The sequence below is a fragment of the Globicephala melas genome, chromosome 8, assembly GCF_963455315.2.
Source record: "Globicephala melas chromosome 8, mGloMel1.2, whole genome shotgun sequence".
Lineage (NCBI taxonomy): Eukaryota > Metazoa > Chordata > Mammalia > Artiodactyla > Delphinidae > Globicephala > Globicephala melas.
Window position 1 is genome coordinate 102,842,625 of NC_083321.1, and position 12,396 is coordinate 102,855,020.

General features: G+C 36.6%; 1 protein-coding gene across 10 annotated transcripts in view; it reads right to left on the reverse strand.

Annotated features, from left to right (window-relative positions):
• Window positions 1–12,396, reverse strand: part of ARHGAP32 (Rho GTPase activating protein 32) — a 481,492-nt gene that overhangs the window by 32,212 nt on the left and 436,884 nt on the right. For all 10 annotated transcript variants that reach the window (XM_060304292.1, XM_060304291.1, XM_060304294.1 and 7 more), the window contains 2 exons: window positions 6,636–6,785; window positions 2,575–2,677 (listed from right to left, as the gene is read on the reverse strand). In XM_060304292.1, the coding sequence (XP_060160275.1) occupies window positions 2,575–2,677; window positions 6,636–6,785 (253 nt within the window). The remainder of the gene's footprint in view (window positions 1–2,574; window positions 2,678–6,635; window positions 6,786–12,396) is intronic.

A 12,396-nucleotide genomic window follows, 5' to 3' on the forward strand; every position in this document is an offset into this window, starting at 1 on the left:
ACAAAGCTACAGTAATCAAGACAGTATGGTACTGGCACAAAAACAGAAATATAGATCAATGGTACAGGATAGAAAGCCCAGAGATAAACGCATGCACGTACGGTCACCTAATTTATGACAAAGGAGGCAAGAACATACAATGGAGAAAAGACAGCCTCTTCAATAAGTGGTGCTGGGAAAACTGGACAGCTACATGTAAAAGAATAAAATTAGAACACTACCTAATACCACACACAAAAATAAACTCAAAATGGATTAAATACTTAAATGTAAAACCAGACACTATAAACCTCTTAGAGGAAAACACTCTTTGACATAAACTACAGCAAGATCTTTTTTGACCCACCTCCTAGAGTAATGGAAATAAAAACAAAAATAAACAAATGGGACCTAATAAAACTTAAAAGCTTTTGCACAGCAAAGGAAACCGTAAACAAGACAAAAAGACAACCCTCAGAATTGGAGAAAATATTTGCAAACGAAACAACAAAGGATTAATCTCCAAAATATACAAACAGCTCATGGAGCTCAGTATCAATAAAACAAACAATCCAGTTAAAAAACATGTGGAAGACCTAGGTATACATTTCACCAAGGAGGACATATGGATGGCTGGGAGGCACATGAAAAGATGCTCAACATGACTAATTGTTAGAGAAATGCATATCAAAACTACAATGAGGTATCACCTCAAACCAGTCAGAATGGCCATTATCAAAAAATCTAGAAACAATTTGATGCTGGAAAGGGTGTGGTAAAAAGGGAACCCTTCTGCACTGTTGGCAGGAATGTAAATTGATACAACCACTATGGGAAACAGTATGGAGGGTCCTTAAAAAACTAAAAATAGGACTTCCCTGGTGGTGCAGGGGTTAAGAATCCGCCTGCCAATGCAGGGGACACAGGTTCGAGCCCTGGTCCAGGAAGATCCAACATGCCATGGAGCAACTAAGCCTGTGCACCACAACTACTGAGCCTGCACTCTGGAGCCCATGAGACAGAATGATTAAGCCCGTGTGCCACAACTACTGAAGCCTGCATGCCTAGAGCCCATGCTCTGCAACAAGAGAAGCCACTGCAATGAGAAGCCCACACACCACAATAGAGCAGTCCCTGCTTGTCGCAACTAGAGAAAGCCCACGTGCAGCAATGAAGCCCCAACGCAGCCATAAGTAAATAAATAAATAAATAAATAAATTTATTAAAAAAAAAACTAAACTAAAAATAGAACTACCATATGACCCAGCAATCCCACTACTGGGCACATACCCTGAGAAAACCGTAATTCAAAAACAGACATGTACCACAATGTTTACTGCAGCACTATTTACAATATCCAGGACATGGAAACAACCTAAATGTCCAATGACAGATGAATGGATAAAGAAGATGTGGCACATATATACAATGGAATATTATTCAGCCATAAAAAGGAACGAAATTGGGTCGTTTGCAGAGATGCGGATGGACCTAGAGTCTGTTATACAGAGTGAAGTAGGTCAGAAAGAGAAAAACAAATACCATATGCTAACTCATATATATGGAATCTTAAAAAAAAAGGTACTGATGAACCTAGTTGCAGGGCAGGAATAAAGAGGTAGACATAGAGAATGGACCTGAGGACATGGGGTGGGAGGGGGAAGCTGGGGCAAAGTGAGAATAGCATCGACATATATACACTACCAAATGTAAAACCGTTGGCTGGTGGGAAGCAGCAGCATAGCACAGGGAGATCGGCTCGGTGCTCTGTGATGACCTAGAGGGCTGGGATAGGGAGGATGGGAGGGAGGCTCAAGAGGGAGGGGATATGGGGACCTGTGTATGCATATGGCTGATTCGCTTTGTTGTGCAACAGAAACTAACATGGTATTGTGAAGTAATTATATTCCAATAAAGATCTATTAAAAAAAAAGAAAAGAATCAATTTCAGTTATTTTCCAAACATGTATTCCTGAAAATAGAGATGAACTCTGTGGTCATATCAGAACATTAAAATGCTGTAGAATAATGGCAATTATCATGCACCACAGTGAAAAATAAAGGATAATAACATGTTAAGGATAGACTAGAATCTAAGAGATTAAGCAAAAATTAAAAATTCTATTGCTGGTGTAAAGGATACCACTATTGTTGTCTCTGAGACTATAATGGGAGAGGATGTGCAAAATGCAATAAATGCACACTTGAACATATACTACAAAGCCCAGGTGAAAGGAGATTAGAAAGGTCGCTCTCATCAACTGTAATTAACTAAAGAATAATTCTATTATAATGTAAATTATCATCTCTCATGGTTATCATAGGTTCAAATTCAATTTTTAAAAATCTTCAAATATTGCAAAGAGAAAATACAAGTATTGAAGAGATTAAGGGACGTGGTTTTCTGATACTACAAACGAAGAGACGGCATTTAGGAAAATATACACAGAGAACAATATGGATATTATTTCCTACTTTATCTAAACTATCTTACGGAAAATTACGGTTATCAATATAAGTGACTTAATTTTGAAACAGTTTCATTTTAATGAATTACAGTAGGAACGAAAAAGAAAATGCCATATGAGGTTTTACCGTAGTCTCTGGATATTGGAGGCAACGCCAGAGAGACGATATATTCCATCCACGATGCCATATCTCTCAATGAACGCTGTACAGCTTTGAAGAACCTGGGGCACTAGAGAGAATTTTTGAAGACATGGATTAAATTGAAAGTATTCAGTGGAAATAAAGTCACAAAAAATGAGAATGTCTTAGCAAAATGAAATTGGCAAATTAAAGTTTTAAGGGGTGGAGATTAATCTACTACAAAAACTGACAAGGGCATATTTAATTAATTTCACATCTATGCTAGATAAGTGGTCACATATGGTCACCTAATTTATGACAAAGGAGGCAAGAAAATACAATGGAGAAAAGACAGCCTCTTCAATATGTGGTGCCGGGAAAACTGGACAGCTACATGTAAAAGAATGAAGTTAGAACACTCCCTAATACCATACACAAAAATAAACTCAACATGGATTAGAGACCTAAATGTAAGGCCAGACACTATAAAACTCTTAGAGGAAAACATAGGAAGAACTCTTTGACATAAATCAAAACAAGATCTTTTTTGACCCACCTCCTTGAGTAATGAAAATAAAAATAAAAATAAACAAATGGGACCCAACTAAACTTAAAAGCTTTTGCACAGCAAAGGAAACCATAAACAGGATGAAAAGACAACCCTCAGAATGGGAGAAAATATTTGCAAATCAAGCAACGAACGATGGATTAATCTCCAAAATACACAAACAGCTCACGGAGCTCAATACCAAAAAAACAAACAAACCAATTAAAAAATGGGCAGAAGACCTAAACAGACATTTCACCAAAGAAGACATACAGATGGCCAAGAGGCACATGAAAAGATGCTCAACATCACTAATTATTAGACAAATGCAAATCAAAACTACTATGAGGTATCACCTCACACCAGTCAGAATGGCCATCATCAAAATATCTACAAACAATAAATATGGGAGAGGGTGTGGAGAAAAGGCAACCCTTTTGCACTGTTGGTGGGAATGTAAATTGATATAGCCACTAGGGAGAACAGTATGGAGGTTCCTTAAAAAACTAAAAATAGAATTACCATACGACCCAGCAATACCACTACTGGGCATATACCCTGAGAAAACCATAATTCAAAAGGGCACATGTACCCCAATGTTCACTGCAGCACTATTTACAATAGCCAGGACATGGAAACAACCTAAATGTCCAACAACAGATGAATGGATAAAGAAGATGTGGTACATGTATACAAGGGAATATTACTCAGCCATAAAAAGGAACAAAATTGGGTCATTTGTAGAGATGTGGATGGACCTAGAGTCTGTCATACAGAGTGAAGTAAGTCAGAAAGAGAAAAACAAATATCGTATATTAATGCATATATGTGGAATCTAGAAAAATGGTACAAATGAACCTATTTTCAGGGCAGGAATAGAGACACAAATGTAGAGAATGGACATGTGGACACAGAGAGGGAAGAGGAGGGTAGGACAAATTGGGAGATTAGCTTTGACATAAATACACTACCATGTGTAAAATAGACAGCTAGCGGGAACCTGCTGTATAGCACAGGGAGCTCAGCTCAGTGCTCTGTGATGACCTAGATGGGTGGGATGGGGCGGGTGGGAAGGAGGTCCAAGAGGGAGGGGATATAGGTATACATATAGCTGATTCACTTCACTGTACAGCACAACACTGTAAAGCAATTATACTCCAAAAAAAAAAAAAAAAGAAAAAAACCTGAAAAAAAATAACATACCATCTGTCAAAAAGTATAGATAACTTCCCTGGGATTCTTACAACCATGTGATATTATATTCATACTTGCTTATGTTCTCCCAAACAAGTAGGGAAACTTGAAAATATGGGGAATTAGAGGTCTTTCCCTGATTATACAGCTAAGCCTCTACAGACATCATACTTCATGGAAAACATCTGAACTGTTTCTTTACACTTTATGTTCCCTAAGTAAAAGGACTGAATGTCCAAAAAACAATCACATCATAGAACTTCATAAATAAAACTATATAACTGAACACTGCTATTACTCAGGATTTTAAGAGAGACTAATGAGACATATAATTAAAATTAGTAGCAAAGTGAAAGAGAAGAGCATAAACTTTCATTTTGAAAAACAGAGAGTAGAAACTGAAGAACAGTATAGGAAGATAAAAAGAGAAAAGATCTGAATTCTTTTTTTCACTAACATAAGAAAGTAATATGAGAACCCATATATTATTAGAAGAAATCCTAGTACAAAAAGGCATTTTATTAACTACCTTTTCCCCTCAAATCATCTAACCAACCAGCCAAGTGCACATTAAATAATATCCCAGTCAAAACATAACATTAGAAACCTCCAAAATGGTTCTTCCAAAAGGTGATATAACTTTTTTTTTTTTTTTTTTTCCAGTACTCGAGGCTCTCACTGTTGTGGCCTCTCCCGTTGCGGAGCACAGGCTCCGGACGCGCAGGCCCAGCGGCCATGGCTCACGGGCCCAGCCGCTCCGCGGCATGTGGGATCTTCCCGGACCGGGACACGAACCCATGTCCCCTGCATCGGCAGGCGGACTCTCAACTGCTGCGCCACCAGGGAAGCCCAAAGGTGATATAACTTTAAGAATTATTCCCACACTCTCCAAATAATACACTTCTAAACCACTCATTTAATATTTTTAGTACTTTTTAATCATCAAATGACAACACAATAGGAAGTAAATGTTTAAATTAAACTGATGACCCTTAAGATTAGGATCATGGCTAAAAGTATAAGTAAGTATGACAAAAATTGGTCCTTTATTTTTCTTGACAGTTTCAGTTTCATTTCTGTTCTTTTCTCTTCATTTATTCAGTCAGTCATTCCCTTTACACATTCAGCCATCATTCAAAGATCCCTTTTATATGCCAGGCATCATGCAAGCATTGTGTAACACAGACGAAACAGTCAAGTCCCATTCTCAAGGCAGTGGCTTCCAGGCCAGGAGTACATGGTACAGTGTTACACATTAGAATGTGCATCATGATTTTTGGTTAGAAAAATACGATTACCTAAAGGATTAATTTCAGGGGTTATTTGGGCCTTGCTTGTTTCTAGTGTGCTCTGATTATAAACTCCCCGTATATTTACAATAGTTTAAGAAAGCCTCTTGTTGAAAGGGCCAAATAACCTCAAACAGAAATACATTTGGGCAACAGAATTTCCTCACCTTGAGTTTTAAAATATTTTTTACATTTTGTACCTAATGTAGTTTTACCTAGTTTTCTACAAAGTTCTCACTTTTTAAAAAAGCTATCTCATTTTAAGGATATTTGGCTTCAAATATGTGCAGCAAATCCTATGAAAGAATCAATGACACCTACAAACCCTTTGTTCCACTAGAATAGATTTTATTATAGTTAGGGAATATATAACCATTACAGTTATTAAACCTGTTATTTTTTCATAAAGAAATAATATATTGGCATCTGTCCTCTCTACCACACTTACTAAGAATGGAAACACAACCAAAACTTCTAAGCACAACTAAAACTTGCTGAATTGATATTTGAAAGCTAATAACAAACTGGAAAACACTCCCTCATAATGATCACATCCATCCATTCATCTAAGCACTGAATTCTTGAATAAGAATTTAATTTACAGAAAAAGGAATTGAAATTTCTAGTTATAAAAGCTGGGAGGCTGGTCTTGGTAATATACAGTCTCAAAACTATGACTTTTTTTTCAAAAGAGAAATAAACATTTTAGAATAAACTGTGAGAAGGAAAACTGGCTGAGGAAGCTATCTGGACAGATATGAAAATAATGTAAACTAGCATAGCTACTACACCCTCTGTGTGAATGTTTTCCTCTTCCTGAACAGATCACAAGCATCTCTGATGCCAAAGTGCATTCCTAGACCCCTCTTGATTCTCAGCTGCCCCAGAACTCAGGTGAGTACCTGAGAACGTTCAATACGTGCTGCTGAACTTACTTGGGATAGGTACTGCTTGCCTCATCTACTTTAATTGATTATAGGAAATCAACAGGGAGAGGTCAGAAACTAAAACTATGAGTTTATCAATTTTATTTTTACCTTCAAAACCAGAATTCAGAAGGTGCTCCCCCAGGTCACAACCAAATACCCTTTCTTTCAAGATCCCACGCTGCTTCAACTTCTGTTTTGTTGGACGAGACTTCATGAATGTCCGTAAGAAAGTAATGAGCTTGCCGTGCTTTTTAGATACTAAAAAATAATAATAAAGAGAAAATACCTTAGTTGGGGTAAGAGGTCACATTTTTACTTAGTGTGAAAAGAAATGCAGATCTCAATAGCTGACTACAAAATAATCTATTACAAGTATACTTTATATTCTGTAGGAAATTTTCAGCAGAAGTTGAAGAAACAGTTGCTTTACAAATAATATCAGGGTTTTGCATGTTCTTCTCACCAGCCTGTGATCTTATTTGATGGGATTGTGAGCAAACTGAAGTATTATAATTTGTGACTTCTTTAAATCAAGCGTGGTAAACCAGCCATCTTCCCAATGCTACCCAAGCGTGCTACAGGATAACTGGGACGTGAGTTTTATATTACTTTGGAGATCTTCATGGTAAGTAAGACTTAAAATGGTGTAAATTTAAAAACTGCATTTCTAGTTAATTTCTAAAATATTTTATTTAGTGGTTAGAAATTTTCATGACATTTACAATCTGGAAAGTAAAACTGAAAAAATAAACAACTCCCTCGGGGCTTCCCTGGTGGCGCAGTGGTTGGGAGTCCGCCTGCCGATGCGGGGGGCGCCGGTTCGTGCCCCGGTCCGGGAAGATCCCACATGCCGCGGAGCAGCTGGGCCCGTGAGCCATGGCCGCTGGGCCTGTGCGTCTGGAGCCTGTGCTCCACAACGGGAGAGGCTCACGTACCGCCAAAAACAAACAAACGAACAAAAAAAACCCTCCCTCTTTCTCATTGCATTATGATATAGATCACACTTGTCAAACTAATGGCTATGTAAGTACAAGACACACACACACATAAAAAAGCATTAGATTTTCTATTAACATTCATCTGTAGTCTACCAAATATGTCACCTTAAATCCTTTGTAGATCAAGGCAAGAGATAAGTAAATTACATATAGTAAGATATTTCCACTGACTTATATGTTAGAAAGATAACAGCGAAAGATCTGAAAGCAAACAAATCCTTAGAAAACTGACTTTTGCTGAGAAGTGCAGCCTGCAGGGAAAATTACTCTAGAAGTCAACATACAACAAATTACCATAAGATCAGAGATTAGCTGCAGGATAGAACACTAAGCACATGGCCTCAATCCTCCTACTCAGTTTGTATATGATTACAGGAGTCTTACTGAACCCTGCTATAGTTTCTTGAAGGAACCCAAATCATAAATCCCTTGAACTGATGAATCCTCCTGTAGGAATTCTATGTACTGAGATTAACTTGTGGCCTAAATGGACCACTAGATGGGTTACTCTGACCAGATTAAACACTCTCTTTACATTTTGGGGGAAACTCTATTTACAGACTTAAGCATCTTTTCTATGAACTGTACAAAGGTGATCAACTGTAACTGGCCCATAACTGAGAGGTTTCGTGGGACATGAGCCTTTCAGTGCTAAAACCAGGAAAGTCCTGAACAAACTGGGACAAGGCAGTCATCCTAGACTGTACACAGATTAAAGAGGAAATTTATTTTTTCTATACCAATTAGTTAAAGTTTACTTAGAATCGTCAGTATAATTTTGATGCTATCTCTAACATGCTGTGACACTCTGGGTAAATTACAACCTCACTTGTATCTGAGATCCTTGCTACAAAGTTAAATGACATGGTCTCTCAACTGCTGAGACATTTATAGCACACTGGGGTAACTTCAGAAATATGTCACACTTGTAATATTAGTATATTAAAAGTCACTGAACTTGTATGAGTTTTATTCTCCCCTAGTCGCTAGCAGACTGTGTGTTATGAATCTTTGTTGTTAAAGTGTGGCCATCAAACCATTTTTGTTCATTTTTGAACATCCTCTAACAAACTTTAAAATAATTTTGAGAAGATTAATGAATAAAAACAAATGAGTTTGCTTTATGGTAATTTAATATTATATTTATATATTTGGAAGAATTTTAATTTCTATAATATTCAATATTTCTACCTGGAAACAGGGTGTGTCATCAGTTTTCTAAAGCTATTATATCTCACAGTAAAGTTTTCTAATTTTATGAAAAGACACATTCCACATATTTCTTTCTAGGGATACTGCTAAGTATTTTACCTTTTTTTTTTTTTTTTTTGCTGCTTTTGTAGAATAATAGTTTTCTTCAATTACAGTCTTAACTGGTAGTTACTGGTATACTGGAAAATTATTTCTTTATGTATGGCTCAAATCTGATCATTTTCTAAACTCCCAACAATTTTAGGAGAATTTTAGTTGATCCTTTCGGATTTCATGGATATATAACTGTGTTAAAGCAAATATGGTAATTCCATCCTGTTTCTGATAAGAATAATTTCTGATTTCTTTTTCAGATTTTAATAATTAACCAGAACTTCCAAGACACATGCTAAAAAGTAGGCATTTGTACTTTGATGCTGAATTTGATGAAAATATGTTGGATTTGGCAACTGCATATGATGTACGTGAGAAAGCATTCTTTTAGTCAGATTTCCAGGAATGTTTCAAAGGGATGGGAACTGAATTTTAGCTATTATTCATTTAGCAACAAACATGTAAGTGCCTCCTGTACCTCAGGAACTGAGAGTACAGTGGGCAACAAGTGAGACAAGCTCTTGTTGTCAGAGCTTACTGAGGAGAGAAGGAATGAACAAATAATAATATCCATATAGCCGGCATTTATTTTATGCTTAGTTACGTGCCAACAACTGCATTAAGTGTTTATATTTATTAACCATTCATTTCTCATAGGATCCTATAAGGAAAATACTATTATGACCCCTTTTTTAGAGGAAGAAACTCAGGCACAGAATGCTAAGTAACATGTCTAAGGTCATGGAACCAGGATTAAAAGTCAGATGGTCTAGCTCAAAACCCAAGTTCTTAGCCACTATATGATACAGCCTAAATTAAGACAGCAAGGTAATTTCAGATTGCTTTTAACTGCTAGTAGGAAATAAACAGAGTGCAGTAATAGCGATGAGAAAAAGAAACTATTGGGTGGGCCAAAAAGTTCCTTTGGTTTTTAAGTAAAAATAAAAGACACATTTTTCACTTTCACCAAGAACTTTGTTGAAAAACATATTCACCGTTTTGTTCTACTACCTTCTGCCATTTTTCAGGCAACTTCATAATTCTATCTTCCCAAAATCTTTTATCTTTTTGAGCAAAGAACTGTTCCAGGTACCTTTTATAGTCTTCCAGGGAATTGAAATTTTTCCCATTAAGAGAATTTTGTAAAGACCGAAATAAATGGAAATCCAAAGGAGCAATATCTAGTGAATAGAGCAGATGAATCAGAACTTCCCAGCCAAACTGTAACGGTGTTTGCATGGTCATCAAAGAGACATGTGGTCTTGCATTACCCTGATGGAAGATTATGCATCTTCTGTTGACTAATTCTGGACGCTCTTTGTCGAGTGCTACTTTCAGTTGGTCTAATCGGGAGCAGTACTAATTAGACCTGTTGGAATGAATAGTTTCGTTTTCTGGAAGGAGCTCATAATAGAGGACTCCCTTCCAATCCCACCATATACATAACATCACCTTCTTTGGATGAAGACTGGCCTTTGGTGTGGTTGGTGGTGGTTCATTTCACTGGCCCCACGATCTCTTCCGTTCCACATTATGGTACAGTATCCACTTTTCATGGCCCATCACAATTTGTTTTAAAAATGGAACATTTTCATTATGTTTAAGTAGAGAATCACATGCAGAAATACGGTCAAGGTTTTTATTCACTTAACTTATGTGGAACCCAACACATCAAAGCGATTAACATAACGAAGCTAATACAGATGATTTTCAGCGCTTGATTTGAATATTTTGAGTATGTCAGCTACTTCCCGAGTGGTATAACGTTGATTGTTCTCAATTAATGTCTCGATTTGATTTAATGTCTCAATTTGATCACTATCAACTTCAACTGGTCTACCCGACTGTGGAGCATTGTCCAGAGAGAAATCTCCAGCATAAAACTTCGCAAACCACTTTTGACACGTTCGATCAGTCACAGCACCTTCTCCATACACTGCACAAATCTTTTTTTGCGTTTCGGTTGCGTTTTTACCTTTCTTGAAATAATAAAGCATAATATGCTGAGAGTGTCACTTTTTTTCTTCCATCTTCAATATTAAAGTGGCTACACAAAAATTCACCAATTTTGATAAGTTTTTTTTAAATGCACACTGATATGACAGCTGTCACAATACAATCTAACAAAATTGTTTCGAATGAAGTTAAAGACAACTAAGCGCTACTAAAGCCATCTTATGGAAAAAACCAAACAAACCTTTTGGCCAACCCAATACCTTGATAAGGTGGTCAGGGAAGGTCTGAGGAAGTCATATATGAACTGGAAGATGCGTGTAGTGAACAAGGAAGACTGTGTGAAATGAGGCTGAAGAGGTAGGTAAAGGCCAGCACTAGAGGCCATAATACAGAGTCTGGATTTTATGCAATGAAAACACACTGAAGAGTTTAAACACTTTAGAAAGGTTACTTTAAAAATAACCCGATAGGTGTATTAGAAACCTAAATGTGCATTAACAGCAAACTGATTGAATATTAATGGATACATCTGTGCAGAGGACTGCTGTTTGGCTTTTGTTTTTTTTTAAAGAGGATCTCTACCTATTGATATGAAGCAATCCCCAGAATATATTAAGTCAAAAAGGAAGGTAGAGAACAGTATATTTAGCATAAGAAAGGATATGGAATAAATACATCACACACACATAAATTCATAATATATAATAAACACATGTATGTGTGTACATAAGAGCTTAGTTTTGCAAAGAGAAACACTGGAAGGATAAACCAGAAATTAATAATAATGGGTAAAAAAAATGGGTGGGGAAAGGGTGGGGATAAAAAATGAGACTGTTCTGAATATACCTTTTTATGTAGTTTGACTTCTGAATTATGTTAATGTTCTTTCTACACGTTCAAATATAAATTTAGAAAGTTAAAAAAGCAAATCCTAAGATTGGAAATAACCTAAGAAATGTATCTAATAATATATCAAATTGGTAATACTGTCAACAGAGAGAAAATATTTTAAATGCCTTGTCAACAATAAACTAACTGCACATGGTTACCGGGATATATTCTAGGGACAAAACAACTACCAAGTAATATTTAACTTCTTTCAACTGTGTGAGAGAAAGCAGATACAATAATAAAATAAAGGAATTTAAGAAAAAATATCCCTAATGTTAGCTATGAGTTGGAAATGTGAACATGAACTCAAAATTAAAATATATACACATTTTCCCTAAGCTCTAGCTACTGAAAAGGCTTAGAAACAATGACATTCCAGTTGCATGAACACCTTTGGTCTCAGATCTGGATTTCTAAATATCATTCCCTAACAAAATAAACCAGGACTCCTTGGAGAAATGCCTGTTTGCAAGTTGATAGCAAGCAAGCACAAGGTGAGACTGCGATATTTTTTTGAGACAGAAAGCAGGGGAAGCACCCACACCCATCAGGAGCCATGTCAAAAGAACTGAGTTGAATGGACTCCCACTGGCCAGCTTTGGGACGTCATAAAGATTTGAATATCATGAAGAACGACTATGACTTCTTAAAATACTCCCCAGAAGAAAAGAAGGAAGGGAGTGACGATTTTCAGCATAAATGGAGCGAGAGCATTAAAA